General features: G+C 36.8%; 1 protein-coding gene across 1 annotated transcript in view; it reads right to left on the bottom strand.

Moving 5' to 3' along the window:
- The window catches only part of CNTNAP2 (contactin associated protein 2), a 1,915,008-nt gene that overhangs the window by 1,044,071 nt on the left and 847,276 nt on the right, over positions 1-23,661 (bottom strand). The window contains exons 5-8 of the mRNA XM_080666270.1: positions 16,008-16,211; positions 11,742-11,926; positions 5,260-5,403; positions 3,706-3,970 (exon numbers count right to left, since the gene is read on the bottom strand). Coding sequence (XP_080522396.1) covers positions 3,706-3,970; positions 5,260-5,403; positions 11,742-11,926; positions 16,008-16,211 — 798 coding nt within the window. The remainder of the gene's footprint in view (positions 1-3,705; positions 3,971-5,259; positions 5,404-11,741; positions 11,927-16,007; positions 16,212-23,661) is intronic.

The raw sequence follows: 23,661 nt of genomic DNA, 5'->3' as shown, positions 1-23,661 counted from the left end.
CAGGCTTGCAGGGGAGGGCAGTTGTGGGCTATCAGGCAAGCTGGGAGGACAGTTAGGGGTGACCAGGCCGGCAGAGGAGGGCAGTTGGGGGGGACCAGGCCTGCAGGGGGGGGCAGTTGGGGGCGATCAGGCCAGCAGGGAGGGCAGTTAGGGGTGACCGGGCCAGCAGAGGAGGGCACTTGGAGGAGACCAGGTCAGCAGGAGAGGGCAGTTGGGGGGGACCAGGACTGCAGGGGAGGGCAGTTGGGAGCCAGCAGTCCTGGATTGTGAGAGGCATGTCCAACCACCTGTTTAGGCCCAATCCCAGTGGGATCAAGCCTAAACAGGCAGTCGGACATCTCTCAAGGGTTCCCAGATTGGAGAGGGTGCAGGCTGGGCTGAGGGACATCCTCCCCCACCCCCACCCCCCGTGCACGAATTTCGTGCACCGGGTCTCTAGTAATATCATAATTTGTTCCTGAAAGACACCTTTAGTTTTCCAATATAAAATGATACAGTAAATCCCCCTGAGCAACTAGTGTTGCTGGAGGATTGGGTGGGTGGAATTCCTCTATCACTAGTGGGAGTGGGGTTCTTGTGATATCTTCAGAAAAGGAATTTTTTAAGGTTCACACAGGCGAATAAATGGTTTTTATTTGTATACAGTTACATTTCCTGATTTGCGAAGTTCCATGTCCCTTAGTCCAGCCTTGGAAAATGTGCAGCTGGGGTTCAGTGGAGCTAAATATAGGGTCCATGCCCGGAGTTTCTATTCCATGGTAGAGCTGAGTCTGATGTAGGATTAGGTTGATCACCGTCAACTGTGTGGGCTCCACATGGCCATGAGCCATGGGGGTGAATGCAGGGGCGTGCACCCCTGCAACAGAAGTTCCAAGAGAGCAAGAGGGCCAAAAGCACAAGAGCCAAGAGAGAGAGCTCTCTGTTCAGGAATTAACTATCTCAATTTCACGTCCTTGCAGTGACCATGCCTATTCTGGCCACTGACTACTTCCCAGGTGTGACTGACCGATAAGCATCTTCCCATGTCAGCCAGACCTCACTGACGCATACCTATAGTCCAGTCCCTTCCCCCATTGATTTGCAGGTCATAGACCTGGGGAGTGTTAAACTGCAGCTTCCTGGCAAAGCTGTATAAATGGCATGTCTACATTATTTAGTCTTCCCTTTGTACTTTTCCTGTTAAATAATAATCAGGTTATTATAATGGCATCACTAGAACTTTAAAAATTTCCCACAGTTCAATTGAGGAGACAAATCTGTAGGTTAGTGTTTTCCAAACTGTGGTCACCACTTGTTTTTAGGTCATGGAATCATTTAGTGGCAATTTTTATTTTTTAATGGGAGAGAAAAAGAAAACATCCTAATTATTAGAGTACATCTAAAGGTAATTTATTTTTCTAAATTAATTATTTTTTCATTGTTGCTACTCACACTAAGTTACTTTTACATTTAATCGAATTTGGTAAGATGCATTAAAATGCATATGAAAATTGTGTTCTATGTACACTCTATATATTTGTAGGATGAATGAATGGAGTTATGACATATTGGATTCCCTTTTTCCTTTACTTTTTAATAAACACAATTTCAATGAGTACAGGATTTGACTTTTTAAAAATGTGTGTCTATTTACTTACTAAAATTTCTCAAACTTGAGCAATGATATCTGATGTGATCTCAGTTTTCACTACATGTATAGGAAAAAAAACACATACCTGAAACACTAAGGTATTTTCATTACAATATGTAAGAGGGAGACTATAGAAATATTTAGATTTCATACCAGTTTCCCTTAATTTGCATGGATAATTGGCTAAATTGACACAGATTTCTGAAGTCCAATTTTATCACACTTAAGCAAATCTATTGAAGTGTATTAGTTGTTAAGTGTTCGATTTCTTTATTCTTTATTTTTTAATAAACACAGTTTAAATTAGATGAGAGTATCTTGGAGTCCTAAATTAGACCAAATTCAGTTAGTAACTGTTTGTTGATCACTATGTTTAGGATCCTATTCTTTCCATTATAATGGTCTCAGAAAGTTGGATTTGTTAAGAGCACTCCAGGAGGGAGGCTTGCTACATATTTTTATGTGGTTCTTCACTAGAAAAGAACCATGAATCATGACAGGATTTAGTGAGTGTTCCATCTGTGGTAAATATTTATATGTGTATTTGTTTTATGTGCTATACTGATCTCTCCAGATATTTTCTATTTACTAAATCTCCCCAAGTGAATTTGTACTGGGAAGTAGTGATAGAATATGGTTGATCAATCATTTTGACTTGGAACATTCAGGGGAAAAAGCACATCTAACAAAGCAAAAACTGAAAAAGTAAACATCTTGGTAGTTCACACCGGCCAATGATTTCAGAAACTCCTCTTACAGAATGGTCACTATGTCTTCCTTGAATTCTTTTCAGCAACAGTCCATACAGATACACAAAGCCTATTTACAAAAAAAAAAAAAAGACACATCCTGCTGCAAAAGACACCCTGTTAGTGAAGACTGGATCAAAGGGCCACTGTGCTGAACTTGACAAACATTCCCCAGGACCCCTTTTCTGTTATAAGTGCTGTTCTATATGTCAGAGATAGAACAGGCCTGGTTACTGCCCTCAAAGAGCTGACCACACAGAGGGGGAGTGAGATGAACACAAATAGTATGACCTGCTAGGAACAGTGTCAGGGGTATGCATATGGTGTCACCAGTCTGGAAAGTCTAGCCTGCGGGCCAGCAGTCATGCAGCTGAGCACTGGGTCATGAAGCTCCTCTCTGTGTGTTGTACATCTCTGCCCAAGGTGCTCAGAAACTAGTTTTCTCTATGTCTTCTAAGGAGTCCTTTACAATAAACACAACAATTGCCAGAAACATCTAGTGAAACTGTGTGAACATTTTACTGCTTATCAGTCCCATAACATGTCGAATTTTTCTTTGTTTAGAATATCTCACCTTGCAATTTCAACTTTCTTTGTACCACATTACTCAAAGAATATTCCAAGGTTGCTACGTCTGTTCAGGTAACATCAATGTTACCTAAGTGTCGGTTCATCATGCCACTGTGATGTCAAGTTTAAAAAGCACCCTCCTCGGTTGGTACATACATCTTGTACTCACTCCTGTTTGCTTTTTTCCCTGACAATTTGCACAAATTTAACAAAATCCTTTGAAGTTTTGATTCAGGTGGTTGAATAGACCTTTGAAGCCATAATTAAATTATTATAATCCCATTACTAATTGTAAAAGATATCTGAATGACCATGAATTCAAAAGATACCAGGTATTATTACGTTAGTAAAATAAACATTCTTTGTTTTTAAAGATAAAATATTCACTTAAAGAAATATCAATTTCTCCATTAAATAGGAATTAGCATTTATAAGAAATAGAAGATTTTGGTGCCCTAAGACAGTCCCAACCAACTTGTCTCCTCACCCACCCCTCACCTTCTCAGTAAGGTTCCGAGTTTCCCTTATTCAATCAGCACTCAGGGCAACCAAGAAAGAATGTCTAAGTCTGGATCCAAATATAACCACTAGCATGTAACACCAACCAACCAAACCAAACCAAACCAAACCAACCAAACCAAACCAAACCAAACCAAACCAAACCAAACCAAACCAAACCAAACCAAACAAATGCAACTTTATCTGCGGAAATTGCCTTAGCAGTTTCAGGAGCCAACATCAGGAGATTTCACTGACCTGAGGAAATGTCTATTTGGCTCATCTTGGTCTGTGTGACATTGATGTGAACACCAACTTTGCTTTCAGTGAGGTCAATCTCCACGTTGCCCAAATTATCTGCAAAGTGACTGAAAAGCAGGAGGCCATTGGGGTTCCAAGTCCTGAACTGGAAACTGACCACAAACAGGTCCTGGTGGAGCCGTCCAGGCACCTCCAGGTAACTGGTGGCATTGAAAAAGACAGGCACTGTGTAAGGCTCCACACAGGAGAAACTCAGATTTCCCTGTAAAACAGAAGGGCATTCTTTGAGGAAAATGCAGAATAAAGTAAGGATCCGTGGAAGACAGGAGACAAAGCTATAATTCTACATTTTTCAAAGCAGAGCTTTAGCCTGTCCCAAACTATCACATGCAGTAGGCTGACTTGGACTCAACAGTTGGACACCTTGACATGAGTACTTGGAGTGTAACAGAATGCCAAACAAGGTGCAGAAGTTAGCCATCAAGTTTGGATGTAACAAGCACAATCCATCATGAAATTGATAGGCGGCCTGCTGTGATGGGCTGGCCAGGGGATGGGCTGTACATCTCTGAGAGCTTCGGAGTGGACCACTGGACTCGCTGAAGACAGCAAAAAGCTGCTTCTCTCCCCCTAACTAATGATGCATCAGCTGGGCAGGTGATGCCTCTGTCTTCTTCTGGATGTCCTATTCAGATGGTTATTATTATATTACTTGGTCTCAGTGGGAATCATGGTCATTTGCTTGCTATTTATTAAACTGATATTCTGGATCAAATGATCTTGGGTTTTATACCCATACTTATATATAAATTTTAATTATTTAGTATCAGCATAGTTTTGATTATTTCAGATTTTTTTATTCACCTCAAAATCCCACTGAAATTTCCATGAACTGCGTTTAAATCATAATGGATTAATATTTATGGAAACAGTGACATGAATGTACAAAATTAAAACAAAAATTGCAAAACTACTCCTTCTATCCCATACTCCTATTTTGTACACACAAATTTGATATACTGAATTTTATATTGGTATACACTAAATTTTATATTCCAGGGTCTAAGTACCTTCCTTTTAAAGATCTGAAAATCTACATTTGTTCTCAGCTTCTTTGCTCCCACCATAATATTCTGAGGAATATGACTTTATATTTTTAACTGGCTCTTCAATTTTTTTTACACAACACCATCCTCTAGATGCATAGTTCTTCCACTCCAGCACATGAACTATTAAATCTATAGCAGACTCTCTCTGAATTAATATTAAAATTAAATTTGCTCTGTACCTTCACCGATGATTATTTTTACATGTTTACTTTTACCAATAAAACTCAACATCTATTTCCAGCTAATTAAACTCAAAATCTAGTATCGATTCTTAGAGTACATCCAGGATCTACACACTGGTAATTCTAAAGTCAGTTCTATACTGTTGAGTCCAACATAAGTATGATAAAAAATGCTATGATATTGTTATGCAATAGTCCATAGAAAATGCAAGTTCTGTGATTTTTCTATGAACCAATATTTCTGGGTTAAAAGATCTTACCACATTTGAAGGCTCCAGTTTCTTTCTTCTCGCAAGATCAGTTATGTTGATGCCATTGTAGTTAATGCTTTCCATGCAACCTTTGAAATTCTTTCTACTGCTGGAACTTGGCTTACCAGAGAAAGGTATGCCTCCAAAGGTGATCTTTGAGAAATAAACAACAACAAAACATTCACACTGTATCCGACTTAAAAAAAAATAACATTCACATTTAATGAGACAGAACTATCAATACAGACAATGTTGGTTATATTTATATCAACCAATATATACAGACATTTTTCTGTGTCCAAAATCTATTATATTTAATTTTATTTTGTTATTGAAGTGCACAGTAGTATTAATTCTGACAATTAGATTATAGCTTGAACAAGAAAATAGCAACAATCCCTTGAGTTTTTGCTACCCAAAAGGCATTTTATAATTTATCCTGAGAATGTTTTAAAACACTTTTCACAGCAAAGATATTAAGTAATATTAAAAATACAATTTTATGTTTATCCTTCAAAGATATACCATCAATAAATGCCTCTAGTCATCATGAGATAATCAACACTAATATATAAGTTGATAAAACTGTAGCCAAAAGCAAGGAATATTATATTTACCTGACATAAACTTATCATAGTCTAATGTCCATTAAAGTCAAACATTCATTAGACTTATGGTGAATAGAGAAAATAGTTCAGGAAGTCTCATTACTACATTGAATAGGAACATCTTAAAATTTGGGGGCTGTAACTTGAGAAGTGCAGGCTTATAGATATTATAGGTCTTTTAAATTATAAGGAATAAGGTCACTATTTCTTCCTGTGAATCTCTAGCTACTATTACCTATAAGAAAGATTATGTGTTTTCCATATATCTTTGGTCAAATTACAGCACTGTAATATCATTATCATATAATAAAAATTAGACTTACTTATGCATTGCTATTAATTAATCAGTAGTAAATGAGTCTACTAATCATAGATGTAATATCATGATATATAATATAGATATTATATGTTTAATTATCACTCAGTGTTATTATCAATTTTTCTTACAAAGTTTTGAAAACAAAAGTTTTTTAATGTCAAGACTTTATATTTTATACATAAGGCAAAGATCTTTATGTGCTAGGAGGTCATTAGAAAATTATGTTCCATTATTTAACAACATGTCATTTTAAATGTCTAATTAGATTTATATTATCTCATAAACCACAAATCATTGATGGCTTATGAGATAATACCAAAAAACAGAATAATTCACTTAATAAATTTAAAAAAATAGTGGTTAGTTATATATCATTTACCATAAAGTTTATATATAGGAAGAAAAGAGGAAAACTGAGAATATATTTAAAAATTAGAAAATTACAAAAGGAAAAATTGAGAATAACCAAGATCATAGAATTATTGAAAAACAATGTTTTTAAGTAGCATTGAACTGAACTTATTAGGTATATATAGGTTTACCTAACACCAAAGGTAAGTATTATTGATACTTTAAAGAAGGATTTAATTTACTATCTATAATTTATTTTATCAATTTCTTCCCTAGTTGATAGTAATAAAATCTTTTATGCTGAATGACATGCAGTATCACATTTCTTTTAGCTTAGGCAAAAGAGAACACTTTATTATAAAGATTTGAAATTATCTATGAATTCAAAGTCAGGAATGCAGCTTATTTCATAAAATACTACGATCAGGGATGGATTTTATGAAACATTCATAAAAAAATAACACCTATCCTCTTCAAACTATTCCAAAAAATTCAAGAGGAAGGAGGTCTCCCACGCTCATTTTATGAGGCCACATTATCCTAATTCATAAAGGAGATAAAGATACTACAAAGAAAAAAATATATAGGCCTGATGAACATAGATGCTGAAATCCTCAACAAAATATCATAACATATTGAAATATACCTAAATCCCAGTTTGTAAGTGTTGTTTGATTCCTTCTCTTTGTGCATAGCTTATCTGTGGCTTTTTGTTTTCCTTTGGGAGACTGATTCAAACATTCCTCGTTTCTCTGCTTTCAGCAACCCTTGGCACACAACCTACCTTATGGAAGGTGCTCGGGTACAGGAAGCATCACGGGCTCAATTTACCAGGCTCCTTACAACTAAGAGATGTGGGTAACAATCCCAGTTCCTAATGCAACTAATAATATGAGAATATAACTAATCACTTCTTTCTGGTTTTGTATTCTCATCAGTAAAATAAAGTGGCTGGGCCACAAAATACTTTCTGAAATTGTAACTATTCTGATATTAAAAATTGTTGCAGTTATTAACCATCAGATATTCATATGACTCATATGATTGACTTGTTACTGATATTGCCATTCAATGATAACCCTGAAAAATAGCTGCATTAATCATCTTGTTAGCTACCAAGATTTATAAAGTGTGGCAGACTATTAAATACCACTAAGTGTCCTTTCTCCCAAACTTCTTTAGAGGAAAAAAATGCTTTTCAGTTCCACACATTGTTCCCTATCCAATTATGGCATTTACCAACCTCTTTGAAGCAAGTTTTGGTCTCATGAGATTTAAATGAAAGGTCTGTGTGTGACTCCAAGAACTATATTTAAAATGACCTTCCTTCCCTCTCTCTCCTTCCCGCTGGCTGGAAAGCAACATGGAATGAGTAGCAACCTTGGAGTGATCTGCAGTGGGGATGGAGGAGTAGCAAGAGGAGAGAGAGATGGGGGTCTTGATGACCATGATGCTGCCATTTGAGCCCAGGGCTACCTGCCTAGGGGCTCCTTTTGTATGAAAGAGAATAAACACAGGGTGGGTTTTTTTTTTTTATGTGTAGTCTAACGAAGTATAACTGACATACATGGTGGTTTCTCTTACTTCCTGTTGCCTCCTCACATAACCCTATAATAAATGTGCCATTATATTCATTTTATAGAAGGTGAACATGATTTAGCCACTGTCACACAACCAGTAAAGGGCAGAAAGGGATTCAAACCCAGGCTTTTCATTCCATGCAATTGATTCTCTCTAAAATCCTACCCAGGTACTTCAATGGACAAGGGGGAGCCATCCTCTACTTCCCAAAAAGATATGTATTATAAAAGCAAGAGCATAGCATGTCCCTAGTGGGAGTGCCCTGGAATTTCGCAGAAGGCGAGAAAGAAGCCAAGCCACACACCAGCCTGCTCGCCTGCCCTGTGATTTCACTGGCTCAGAGGAGGAAGGAGGAGGACAGGAACACCTGTGTACCACTGCACCTTTCTCAGGTGACCTTGCAGCTAGCAGCTTGACTGCAAATGGTGATTGGCTTTCTTTGTGGTGTAAAGGGGCTCCATAGAGGTGAGTGAGGTGAACTCTTAAGTTCCCACAAAAATTCCCAAAGTGGCAAACTTGTTTTCTATTGTCTCTTTCATGATGTGGTGTGTTGAACCCTACTCATACTGGCCCATGAGAACGATTGTCAAACCTAGTCACTGTTAAAAATCAAATGATATAAGATTTAAATGAACTAAATTACATTAAACAAAAATAAGTAAGTACTACTCAGATCTCATCTCTACAGTGTACTACCATGAACGCTCCTGAAGTGATTTAGAGTTATCATGTCTATATGATGGAAATACCATGTAATAGTTTGGCATAATAAATATATTTGGTCTTTGTCTCCCATTCCTGGCTCAGAACTCCTAAAATCCTTGGCATTTCCTGAGTGATAGGAGTGTTTTGTTATTTATAAGAAGCTCCTTTTGAGGTTTGAGTTTAGTTACTGTATGGATGAGCCAATGAGCCATGCGCAAAGACACTGAGAGGGACTCTACTGTAGTCCCTCATCTTTTTTTTAAAAAATATATTTTATTGATATTTCACAGAGAGGAAGGGAGAGGGATAGAGAGCTAGAAACATCGATGAGAGAGAAATATCGATCAGCTGCCTCCTGCACACCTCCCACTGGGGATGTGCCCGCAACCAAGGTACATGCCCTTGACCGGAATTGAACCGGGGACCTTTCAGTCCGCAGGCCAATGCTCTATCCACTGAGCCAAACCGGTTTCAGCTGTAGTCCCTCATCTTTAAACAAATAAGCAAAGATAATCTCCTTGTATTAAGATGAACATGTAGAGAGAGAAAGGCAGACCAACTACTTTTGCTCTAGCTCATGAGAGTAACTGCAGTATCTAAGAAGAGAGCAATCAGCAGTAGCTCCACAAAGAAAAGTAAGTTGAGTCTATGCAGATTCGTGCTTAGTACATTTAAATTTATTTCTAGTGTCTCTAACAAATATGTCCCAGACATTTTAGTCCACAGATGAGGTTCTCAGACATGGTACTGCTACATAGATGGGCTTCAAAGTGTCCACAGAACTGCTGACTGCATGGAAAGCATTGTGTGTGCATGAATACCCATAGATTTCATCACAGACTCAACTGGGGCTGTGACCCCAAATTTTTAATTCTGTTTTTTTTTTTTTTATTGGAATTATGTTGTCCATTGCTCATATTCCAGGATTTCTCATCTTCTATGGTACTTCAGTTTATTAATGGAGAATGAATAATTCATCTTTATGTCCTCTCCTAAAGTGGGAGATAAGTCACATATGCCAAAAATTTTACTAATTTAGAGAAGATAGGCATTCCAGGGCTTCTCACATCATTTCCCTTTTAAAAATCATTTTTTGCTTAAAGAGAGGTGTTGTTGTTTTTTGAGAGGCAATTATTTCCTGAATACTTTAAATTTATTTTAATACTTAGAAAGTCTTCATATCAGGATTTATATAGCATACTCTATTCCAAGTTCCTATTTAGGAATATGTGTAATATACTCACAGTGCAGAAGTTAGAAACTATTTAAACATATAAGAAAATAGAAAACACTGTTGTAAATCCTAACTTTTTCAATTATTGTTTTATAGTAAGTAAATTCCACATTTAAAAAATTTTATATATATACAAATACAGATGTAGATGTAGATATAGATATAGTTGTAGATATAGATATAGATATAGATATAGATATAGATATAGATATAGATATAGATATATAGATATAGATACAGATGTAGATACAGATATAGATATAGATATAGATATAGATATAGATATAGATATAGATATAGATATAGATGATACACATATATGTGTATGTATATAACTGCAATTTTAAAACTTGGGACCAAGGCACAGTGTGGTGACACCACAAACTGGTAAAGGTGCCACAGTTTACTTTACATTTTATAAAGAAACAGTAATCCCTGATACCTTTTGGGCATTGTGTTAAACACTAGCTGAGATAGTTCACTGCTCCAACATCTTGCTACTTTGCTTTTGACGATGTCCTGTCTTTGTGAAGTTGAGGTTTTGGTCATTGTGTTGATAAAATCAGTGTCACGTGAAAAGTGAAAGTAGAACAGAAAATGAGAGTGGCAGTGCCAACTCTGATTCCAATGTCTGGGGAGTTGTCCAGTGCAGGTGCACACAGCCCATTAGTAAATAATTACTATCATAGGAATAATATAAAATTATAATTTGCCCTTTCATTTTATGTGTATTTTGCTTTTCAAATGGCTACTGAGTTCTTAGGGCATAAACATTTATTACGTTGTTTGGGTCTAACCACTATAGAAGGGTCTAGGATGGCTGTGAAAAGTTAATAAGACATCAAGAGTTCCATGAATTAAGAAGTTCATAAACCTCTGGCTGATTACTATTTCATCCTGCTCATTTTACTGCTATGCGTTGCTTGTTCATTTAGCATTATCCCTTTTCTCTTAGTATACATTATGCTGTGATTATTATGTTCTTACAGAATTCTTGTTACTATGTATGATTAACATTTTTGAATGGACATTTAAAGGTTGAATTGCTCTGCAAATAATTTATTAAAATACCTTGAATGCCTACCTGTATATTATGAGAATATATAATTTTACTGGACCAATATCATAGCTTCCTTAATCTTTGATCATTTGGAGGATAAGAAATAGCCATTTTTATTTAAGGACAATGTCTTTAAAATATTATCTATTTTAATTCCTTTAGTGACAATTTTATCTGAGAAAATAGAACTTGTCAAAAGAACTATTAATAGTTATAAGTTTATAAATGGCTTAATATAAATCAGAACTCAGGATTTCTTATTCAATATTTCATTTATAATACTGTGTATTATAAAGTAAAATAATGTAATTTATATTATAATGAATGAGAAATGGAAAGATCATAACTTAAATTTATTCAGGACTTGTTAAATAATCCTGATAACATGATAGATTTCTTTCTCTTCAAATTGTTACTTTGGCAACAAGATTTTAAAAATATTTCAAATATTTATTATTTGAAATTTATAAAAGAATAAAATGACATTAATAAACTAATTGAAATTACAAGTAGATTTTTCTTTGGAGAATAAAATGAAGATGGTGTAGGAAGGCACATAACTAACAATAATGCAAGTGGGAGACTGAGGCAGCCACGTGACATTGATCACGGTTTATATGTCTCCAAGCTCACCTCATAGTCTAAGTCCAGGTAGTCGAACTCCCCATTGGTGCGGAAGTGCTGCACGCTCCGGTCCAGCGTGAGGTCAATGCTCCGGCCCTGACGCTCAATGACCACGGAGTGCCAGTGGTGATCATCCAGCAGGCTCCCCATCATCACGGACGTGTGGCCATATATGGGGCCAAGCTGGTTGCTTCCTGCATCACGGGAGTGGAAAAGAAATAAGGTGATGACACCACGGCTCTGGGTAGAAGAAGACCTTTTATTAAAACACTAACAGCTCTAGTGCCCATCATCAGATGAGTGGATAAAAAAGCTGTGGTGCATTTACACCATGGAATACTATGCAGCTGTAAAAAAAGAAGGATCTTTTACCCTTTGTGACAGCATGGATGGACCTGGAGATGATTATATGTTAAGTGAAATAAGCAAGTCAGAGAAAGACAAATACCATATGATTTTACTTTTATGTGGAATCTAATGAACAAAATAAACTGATGAACAAAATAGGTCCAGAGACATGGAAGCATGGAGCAGGCTGACAGATCCAGAGGGAAGGGAGGAGGAGGGGTGTTGGGAAGAGATTAACCAAAGAATTTAGTATATGCATATATGCAAAGCCCATAGACACCGACAATAGTGTCATGAAGGCCTGGGTGGGGCGGGAGCTCAGTGGAGTGGGGCTAACATAGGGGGGAGGGGCAGGGGAAACATCTGTAAGACTCTCAACAATAAAAACAAATTTAAAAACACACACACACACAAAAACAAACAAACAAACAAAAACACCCACTATGGGTTGATGCTTTGTCTACTGAAGTTGCTACAGGGAAAACCGGCATGTGACTACACTTAAAAAGTTTTATGTTCAAAGTACATAAAAGCTAGTAAAGATGAAAATATCTGTCCCCTTAAAAATAATGAGCTTAAAAAAATTAGGTTCCTGTTGAAGTCAGTGTCCCATGAGCTCTGAAGCCAGAGGGCCTAGCTTCTAATGTTCAATGATGCTGGGCAAGTTGACAACTTCTCTGGGTATCTTGTTTCTTCAGATGTAAAAAAGGGAAAATAATAGTACCTGCTTTACAAGGTTGCTGTGGGGATTACATTACTTAGTACATGCAAAGACCCTAGCACACTTCCTGGCCTTTAGTTAATATTCGTTAAATAGTACCTGTTAACAGTCTGTTATTACTGAGGTTAGTGTTATTTTTGGTCAAGAAAATGCAGCATGACAATTGTCAATTTCCTCTGAATCCAAATACCATAATCTTAAGCACAATGTAATATTTAGTTACATGGAAAAGTATAGAAGTTATACTTTAAAATAAAAACCTGCAAAAATATATATGTAGCTTTAAACTAGTTTTGAAATAAGATCTCCATAGAAATAAGACTACAACTAAGAGGGAAAGGCTGTGAGAATTCAAAATGTTTACTAAGGTCATCTGGGGATTCTGTGTATGTACTTTATACCACTTCCTATTTTGTCTAATGAAATATTACTTTTTATGGTCAGATGAAAATAAATGCTATAAAAATATAATATTGTTTCAGAATGAAAGTCATAAAATAAGAAAAACAGGAATGCATGAATAATTATTTCCCGTTTTCCCCATATTTAAGATTCTAATGATACCTATATCTGACATTTTTTATGGATTTCCTAGATCAAATGTTCTTCCTTTGGTGATGAAATCAAATATGATTGTGGGTGCATGTGGAGGAGGAAGGGAGAAGAAAAGAAATAATAATTCCAGGTGAAAAGCTACATTAAGTTTTATTTAAGTAGTTAGACTAGAAGACTAAGCGGCAGCTAGATGTACCTGACATTTAGGTAATGGCCTTAAAAAGGGACAGTGCATGAGTGACTGTTTCCATGGCAGCCATAAACTTCAGTCAGTCAATAAAAGCCCTTAAGTAAACTGCTATCTAGGGAAATGGTACTGATCTTGTGTGTGTGTGTGTGTGTGTGTGTGTGTGTGTGTGTGTGTGGTCATATGAGCAATTACTTGTTTCAGAACAGTAATGTAATGTCACACTTTTATAAAAGCATAGTGGCTCTGTATGTTTCACATTTTTAAGAGAAAAGTGTGAAAATATAAACTTTTAAAGATATAATCCAGTTGCTGTGTGTGTGTATTTTTAAAAATAACTTACATTTTTTTCCTGGGGTTCTCTTCCCATTTCCTCCTTATTAACTTCATTTTTTTTCATTAAAATTATATAGGTTTCAAATGTATAATTCTCTCTGATACATCATTTGTATGTTGTCTTCTTAACTCCTATTGAATCTTGTTTCAAAAATTATTTAGGGCTAATTTTTCTCTGAGGTAACACATAAATACATGTTCAATAATAAGAGTAGAGAATATTGTGAATAATTTAGCACCTATGTCCACCACTGTAAAGAGTGTGGTCTATTTCTTTCCAGACAGTTCTTTTTTTATATTACATGCATATTATTCTGAGAGTAAATCACCAGTAACCTCTATGTTGCTAAGCAGTAACCTCCCTTTTCTGTCTTCTTATGTGACATTTTAAGAGACTTCAACACAGTAACCACCAATTTTTCTTTTCCTCGTCTCTGACATCACATATTCTTATTTCCTTCTATCCATTGCCCCCTTCTTAGTCTCCAAACAGCACCTTCTCCTGTCAATCTCAGGCATGCCACTCTAAGAGAAATCTCAACTTTGATGATGATCAATCAGCAACTAAAATGCACCCTGTCCACACAGAACTCTGCTCCATAGTTCCTAGAGGAAATGTCTAGGAAACTAATGACCCTCTAAACTAATGTTCCTCTACAGAGAAAATAGAGCTTTCTCTAGTTCTGAAAATGGCACTTAACATCTATTGGCACCAAAGTTGTATCCTAGAAATTACCTTTTACTTAATCTCTTCCTTTCTTACTAAACACCCAATTCATTACAAATCATGCTGAAAGTGCCACTAAAATCATCTCCACAGTAGACCTATTTTTCAGCATCTCTACTGACAGCCACCTTCTGAAAGACAGAGCCAGCTCGTCTTGTACCTGAGGAGTCCATCTTCAACTCTCATGTGGATGGAACCATTATGTTTATAGAGGTCTCAGTAAACTTCCCATGCTTAAAAAAATAGTATCTAACCCTGTGCCTTGCTCTACAGCAGGGGTGGAGAATGTTCCTCTCATGAGCTGCATAAGGCCTGTTAAACCATCTAGTCTAGCCCTGTCAATGCATTAGGTATGAGTTAGTTTAATTTTTTCCCCAAATATAGCAGGCTAATTTTTAAGTTGATTAATTTGTATGGCCCACAAATGATGTTATAAATATCCGAATAACCCTTGGCAGAAAAATGGTCCCCCACCCCTGCTCTCCAGGTTCTTACAGGATTTGAACAATTCCTAACTTTTGGATTTCATCTTCTCTCTCAGTTACACACTGCCTCTACACCCTCTTCCTTGCTCAAGGAACAGCAAGGAAAGGCTCTGTCTGAAGTGAATGCTTCCTTTGAAAGCTCTTCTCCCATGGTTGTCTTTTGTCATTGACAGCAACTTGAACATCTTGTAGACGAGCTTTCTCAGTACATATTCTAATATTGACCCCTCTCACCTCTGCAGCATTGTATTAGCCCATTTAATCGATTTCATACTATGTTTGAACTTGGTGGGCTCACTTATATGAAGTTTTTACTCATTGAATGCAGTCAACTCTTTGTATGCCTGGACTCAACCAATCATGAATAAAAAACAAATTTTAGCATTCCTAACATTAGATTCCAACCTTGGATTCCCTACCTCAATTCCCAACCTGCAATAGAAAATATTATTTTTAAAAATCCATGGTTGGTTGAATTTGCATATGCAAAGAGCTGACTCTAGTCAAAAGCTATCTGTGAATTTTTCTACTGCGGGAGGGTTTGCATGTTGTTCAAAGGTCAACTATACTTACTATTTGACATCATTTCTTTTGATTTAGTTATTTTAAGATAATAACACACAAGACACTATCTTACTCCTCCACTAGGTCATAAATTTTATGAACCCAAGGTCCTTCTCTATTTATTCACCACTGTATTCAGATGCTAATACACACCTTGTATAATACAGGTGTTTTGGAAATATTTTTGAATGAATAAGTATATCAATATAAACAAACCACTGTACGTTAAACTGAACTGATAACAATGTAAACTTTTTTTTATAATTTACATTTTAAGGGTTAAACAACATTAATACTTCTCTAATGGAAATATTAATAAATGGAAAGAATGATGCCAAAAGTTGGAACATACCTAGGTTTAAACTGAAGACCAATTTGGCTTTTTTCAGTTCCAATGTAATGTAATCACCTTGCTGTCCTTCCCCGTGTAAGATCACCCCTTCACTCTCGGTGGTTTTAAATTTCAAGGCAATGACATCTTTCAGTGTTTTCATCTTCTTGTTTCTGAATCTATATGGCAACACAACATGGCCATCAAAGTTGATAACATCAGCCCCTGAAATAAAAAAAACAAACAAACACATTATAGTTCAGTTTTTGTGTGTTGCCATCCAGTGTGAAGCAAATCTATTTCCAACCATTGTCTGCACAGAAAAAAATAAGAAAGAAGTGTTTTATTCTGAGAAATATGGAGTCCTGGATTCTTGTCCTATTTCTTCTTTTGATTGATTGTGTGTCCTGTGTGAATTGTATTGGAAGTAGTCATAAAAAATGGTTTTCAGCCCTGCCCCTGTGGCTCAATGTTGAGTATCTATATATGAACCAAAAAGTCAAGGAGGTCACAGTTGGATTCCTGGTTGAGGGACATGCACAGGTTGGGGGCTTAATCCCCAGTAGGGGGTGTGCAGGAGGCAGCCAATCAGAGTCTCTCTCATCATCGATGTTTCTATCTCTCTCTCCCTCTCCCTTCCTCTTTGAAATCAATAAAAATGTATTTAAAAAATAATGGCCTTCAATTGTAATTATGTTGACTAACATAAATACCATCAATGATTTATATACTTCAAATTTTTAGATGGGACTCTAGAGTTTATTTGAAATAAGTAAAAATTTTAATTCCTGCAGTATAATGAAATCTTAATGTCTTCCTTTTTAAATGAGGCTAATTCTTACGATTTTAAATACACATTTTACTCACAAATTAGCTTTCCTTTGACAAAATAATGAAAGCACTTGAATTCAGGGTTTGGTGATATATTCACCTTCTAATGTTTTTTATATCTTACTACATTTTGAGTAAACTTCATGGTAGTACTTTGAGTTTATAGCTAATTGAACTTAAAGAAGCTTTTTACCATTTGCTTCTGGGCTTCACATCTGTCTGCAATTTCATGTTAGCTCCCTGCCTTTAGAATGGAAAATCCGGCTACTCATCTTTTTGACTACAGTGAGCCTTAGCCATAAATGAGTTAAGAGAACAAATATCTAGTCTATATTGTGACTATAAAAGTTCTAATTTGATTTTAGGGAATTTCAATGAAGACAAAATTGTATGAAGTTTTTAGAAGTATAAACAATTTTGTCACCATCCTCTAAAGAAGGTGATGGTGGGGATTTGTTTTATAGTGGCTACTTAATGTACCCCTGAAATGGAAATGGAATGATCTAATTTATTATGCCATACTGGTTAGTGCCTTTCCAATCCAAGGATCAAGCTTTGAATACAAATAGAAGCTTACTTCTCATAATTAGAATTTTGTCATTAAAAGTATTTTTTAAATCCACTTACTTGGCTTTTAATTTGAAATCATAGAGAACCTAGTCAAACTGGATAGCTCTAATCTATATATATAAAGAGCCAGGGTCCATAACATCCAAAAGGACTGAAGGCTCGACTGAACACCAGAAGTCAGTCCTGCAGTCAGTGCTGGGTTGCCAGGGCAACCCAGCACTGACTGCCACACTGCGGGTGCCTCAGCGACCCAGCACTGTCTACCGAGGGGGCTGCGATCAGGCCGGACAGAGGCCAGGATAGAAAAGCAGGGTCTGATTGCAGGCCCCATGGCAGTCAGTGCTGGGTCGGCATAGCAAAAGTCAGCCCTGCAGTCAGTGAACATAGGGTCAATTAATATTAAGTGAACATAGGGTCAATTAATATCTCTTTGAGAGGAGTTAAGAATATAAAGTACAGTGTAGAGCAATTACTTATATTTTTTCACATAAAACTCTTTTAACTAAGTTATTTTCTTTTATTTAAAATGTATCATTATTGTTGAAAGTATTACAGGTGTGCCTTTGTTTTAATTTATTTTCCCCATTGATTTCCTCCACCCTGCACCCGCCCCTTCCAGGCCTTCGCCAGACTATTGTCTGTGTTCATGGGCTATTCCTATCTAATACATAAAAATCTAGAAATATTTAGAGAAAAGAAAATAAAAGATATGCCAGGTAAATATTGAACAGAAGAGCTGAAGTCGCTGCATGAATACTGGATACAGGCTTGAAGCCAATACACAACTCATGAGATAAAGTTAGTCATTGTAACATAACAAAAGGTTCCTTTCACGAAAGAGATAAGATGGTTCCCAATACTTATACACATAATAGAACAGGGTGGGGTTCAGAATGAGTCTCACCAAGATGTGTCTCAGTGGTATGCAGATTTTTGAGCTAAGGGCAATTTTAGCTTCAGGCTCAAGTGAAAATTCGTCCCCTCCCTTTAACTACCTGAAAAAAATTGAATTAGAAGCCTTGCCCATAATAAGACATTATCCTATACTAGAGGCCCGGTGCACAAAATTTGTGCATGGGGGGGGGGTTTCCCCTCAGCCCAGCCTACACACTCTCCAATCCAGGACCCCCTGGGGGATGTCCGACTGCTGATTTAGGCCCAATCCTGGATCGGGCCTAAACTGGCAGTCGGACATCCCTCTCACAATCTGGGACTGCTGGCTCCTAACTGCTCACCTGCCTGCCAGCCAGATCGCCCCTAACTGCCCCCCCCCCCCGCCAGCCTGGTCACCCCCAACTGCCCCCTGCACTGGCCTGGTCACCCCTAACTGCCCCCCCTGCTGGCCTGGTCGCCTCCAATAGCCCCCCCACCCCCCGCCAGCCTGGTCGCCCCTCACTGCCCCCCTCTGCCGGCCTGGTTGCCCCACGCAGCCTGCTGCTCGGTCATTTGGTCACCCCTCACTAATCCCCCTGCCAGCCTAGTCGCCCGATGTGGCCTGTTCGGTCATCCATTCGGTTGCGATAGTCTTTTATATATATAGGCTTTTATATATATAGATAATAAAAGGCTAATATGCAAATTGACTGCACAGCAGAACGACTGGTTGCTATGACACGCACTGACCACCAGGGGGTAGATGCTCAATGCAGGATCTGGCCCCTGGTGGTCAGTGTGCTCCCACAGGGGGAGCACCACTCAGCCAGAAGCCAGCAGCGGTGGTGGGAGCCCCTCCTGCCTCCGCAGCAGTGCTAAGGATGTCCAACTGATGGCATAGGCCTGTTCCCCAGGGATCCCAGACTGGAAGAGGGTGTAGTCCGGGATGAGGGATCCCCCCTCCGAGTGCACTGGGCCTCTAGTTAATTTAGAATCACAATACTGCCTCTGAATCTGGGGTAAGGGTGACAGAAGGAGACTTGACTTTGGGTGATGAACACAATACAATAGAATTGTACACCTGAAACTTGTACAATCTATTAACCAATGTCACTCTAATAAGTTCAATAAAAATTAAAAAATACATAATAAAATTAAATTTAAAAATTAAAAAGAAAGAAAATCTATGTTCTTCCTTCAAATCATTGATAGATTTTAAATTCTTTAAAAATGTTTACCCCATTATATCAAATATTTGCATTTTTAAAAAATGGTTTAGAGAATTCCTGCATTCTAAAAAAGTTCAGAGAGAAAAATTTAACTTTGACATTTAAGTTATAATTCTAATAATCTGTTCTTTACTGTCAATAAAAAGACATTCTTAATCTACAGAATTCTCTTCTCTGAGACTATGAATCATAGAGATTTATTTTACTATGGGGGAAAAAACAGCCATTCAATTTTGGTTTCTGCTGGCACTGCAAAGCCAATTAGACTTGAGCTTAATCAACTATTCTGTCCCAGATGAATTCCAAGTAAAATATCTTTATCATCTGGGATGAAAAATAAAAGGAAGAAAAAGTAAAATCTGATGATGATAATCCAGTAGTTAGTAGATATCACTTTTTGTCTTGAAAAGTTCATAAGGGAAAAGTCAGAAGGAAGGGATAAATTCTGAATTCTAGAAAGTAAATCGGCACTCAATTTTATACCAGTGACAGTTGAACAACAACACATCATGGTTTTATACACCTTCAATATATATTAATTAACATAACATATTTTCCATTCATGTTCTCTAAGCTTAAATAAAAGGAAGAATTTATCCCTCCTTTATCTTCTCCTAAATCAAAATCTATATTCAGTTTTAGGTATAGAATAGTGACTTTTGCAAATGTTGATGTCTCTCTTCCTTGCATTTAGAGCAAAGAAAAAGGTGACAGAAAGGATGGGAATGGTTTTTGTTTTGTTTTGTTTTTTTTTCTTTAGACAGTCAGTCCTAGGATATTAACAAAAACATAAAGGGATGCTATTCAAGCCATCAAGCCTCAACTTACAATGGTCAGTGGTCAGTGGTTAGTGGAAAAATTGACAAAATGCTTTGCAACTCAATTCTTTCTCATTATATAATCAAATGTAATTTTTTTTCAATGGGTTATTTGCTTTCACAACATCAGTCTGTGGCTATGATCTTAGAGTAGACCTTGAAATTACAAAATTCCTGGAGATAAGTTATGATATACAATATATACATAAACACACACCATACACTTTTAAGACAGTCTGAGGTATTGAAACACCCAGAATTTAGTTTTATTTCCTACAAAAATACATTAAGATTTTATTTGACATCTAATAATATGTTGTGGTTATTTGGGGACAAGCCACCATTTTTCGCCCCATTACCCTGATTGCTTATCACTCCCTAGAATTAAGCTTTCTGTGCAGTGATTAAACCTGCATGGTGGAACTGTTTAAGCAATCTGAACAACAATAATAGCTAGTCAAAAAGTGAATGCAAAATCACATAGTGCTTCCACAGTTTTGTTTCTAACAATAACTCTGAGAGCTGGTAAGGTGCCCACTTCAACAAATAACATGGTAGAAAGCTTCTTGGTTTTGTTTTGTTTTGTTTTTTTCATTGTTACATAGTCTACTTTATGAATTTGGATAAGATATTTTGGAGAAGTTTTTACCATCTAAAGATTTTAATATTTAAAAATACCTTTGCTATATTTAAATATATATATATATATATATATATATATATATATATATATATATATATATATAAAATACACTAGAGGCTCGGTGCACGAATTCATGCACCAGTGGGATCCCTCGGTCTGGCCTGTGGGAGCAGGCCCAAACCAGCTCTCCAACATCCCTCGAGGGGTCATGGATTGTGCAGGTTGAGGGACCCCACCGGTGCATGATTGGGGCCAGGGAGGAACACGGGAGGTTGGCCAGCCAGGGAGGGACCATAGGAGGGCTCCAGGGCATGTCTGGCCTGTCTCACTCAGTCCCAATCAGCCAGACCCCAGCAGCAAGCTTACCTGCCGGTTGGAGCATCTTCCCCCTGGTGGTCAGTGCACGTCATAGCGAATAGTTGAGTGGCCTTAGCATTTCATTAACATATTACGGTTTGATTGGTTGAACGGCCAACAGGCCGACCAGACACTTAGCATGTTAGACTTTTATTATATAGGATGATTATTGTTGATAAGAAATTAAAAAATGTAATAGAAAATGCCCTAACACAAGAGCTCACCACTGTTAATGAGTAATATATTGGTGTGTATCCTTCTAGATTTTATACATTTACTTATCTATCTAGTTTATGGAATAACCCATGAATTATATGTGCATATATGTGTGTATATATATGTGTGTGTACATAAACGCATATGTACATATATATCAGTGATTCTTAACCTTTTTAATGCCGTGACCCTTTAATACAGTTCCTCATATTGTGGTGACCCCCAACCATAAAATTTTTTTCGTTGCTACTTCATAACTGTAATTTTGCTACTGTTAATGAATCGTAATGTAAATATATGTGTTTTCCAATGGCCTTAAGCTCTACAGCAGTGGTTCTCAACCTGTGGGTCGTGACCCACAGGTTGAGAACTGCTAGCAGGGTCACCTAAGACCATCGGAAAACACAGATATTTACATTACGATTCATAACAGTAGCAAAATTACAGTTATGAAGTAGCAACGAAAAAAATTTTGTGGTTGGGGGTCACCACAACATGAGGAACTGTATTAAAGGGTTGCAGCATTAGAAAGATTGAGAACCACTGATATATATGAAAGAAGGAGAGAGAGGAGAATGTCATTTCATTTGGTTATATTTCAAAATGTATAATGATAGCTCAATATTTATAATGTAGGAAACCTGTATATTATAGCTGATTAATATGTTTTATTGACCTTCATGCACTAAGGTACATACACCCTTTACCCAACTTCCTCTAACATTAACATTTTCCACAACCTGTACATTTGTCAAATCTAAGACATTCACTTTGGGATAATGCTATTCACTGAAATACAGACTACCTTTCACAAATGTCATTTTTTTTTCTATTCCAGGATCCAATCAAGATTCTCACTTTGCATTCAGTCATCCCGTTTCATCAGCCTCCTCTAATCTGTAGCATTTTCTCAGTCTTTCCTCGTCCTTCATAACTCTAACCCTTCAAGAACTACTTGTCAGGTATTTTGTAGAATCTTCCTCAGCTTGGGTTGGTATGAAGTGTTTTTTTAGGACTAGACTGGTGTCTCTGTTGTTTAAGAAAAACACCACAAATTGGGTATCCTTCTTATCACCTCCCATCAGGGCAAGCACAATTTGAACATGACTTCTCACTAGTGATGTAGATGAGGGTGATGTCTGCTTAATTTCTTTGCTGTAAAGTCACTATTTTCCCTTTCTGTACTCTTTCCTGTGGAAATTAGTCACCATAGCCCAGCCCATAATCAAGGTAAGGGGAATTAATCTGCACCTCCCAGAAGGGGAAGTGTCTACATATATTACTTGGAATTCTTTTGTAAGAAAAGTGTATTCTATTCATTCAATCATTCATTCATTCATGCATGCATGTATTCATTCGTTCAATTATTTATTTATAGCATTACAGATTTATTCATCTTCATTGCATTCTTTGAGTTTAATCCAATATGTCATTGTTAAAACCATTCTAGCTTTAGCAGTTGGGAGCTCTTTCAGATGGGTTCCTCTGTACCTTGCCTCCTCCTGCTCCTCTATACCTGCCTTCACCCCTCCTCGTTTCTCTTCTCTCTCTTGTCTTTCTCTCACTTTTTGGCACTTCAAGATTCTCCAAGCTCATCTTGCATTTCCTTTTCCCCAGATCTGGAATCAGCCATTTTTCCAAGGAGCCCCTATCCTTTTACTATAGAATAGTCCTGAGGAGCCAGAAAGTTTTTGTTTGTTTGCTTGTTAATTTGCTTTTGATAAAGCAAAGGATACATTTCCTACAAATAAATGTAATTGTTATACATCTCTATGATAAATTCATCCACACAAATAAATCAATTACTGAAAGAAATAAAAACTTACAATAAAATGTTTCTTAGTAATCTATTTCACAATTATTTGCTATGATTTAAACACTTTTCATTTTAGTCAAATGTTTTTGCATAAACCATGAGTTCTGAAAACTAATAATTATTAGTTATTCAAGGTATTACTGATTACTAATTAAATACATTAAAGTACTACAACTACTCATATATCATAGGTTTTAATTGTCAGATCAAAAGAATGAGAATATTAAACTACATTTTTGTGCTGATAGGAAAAATTCATAACATTATTATTTGACTTGGTAATATGTACTTGACAGACATTAACTCTGGTGAGACACTGTCT

This window comes from Plecotus auritus (assembly GCF_963455305.1).
Source record: "Plecotus auritus genome assembly, chromosome: 4".
Classification (NCBI taxonomy): Eukaryota; Metazoa; Chordata; class Mammalia; order Chiroptera; family Vespertilionidae; genus Plecotus; species Plecotus auritus.
Note: the sequence above shows the minus strand (reverse complement) of the source record. Positions and strands in the feature narration are given on the sequence as shown.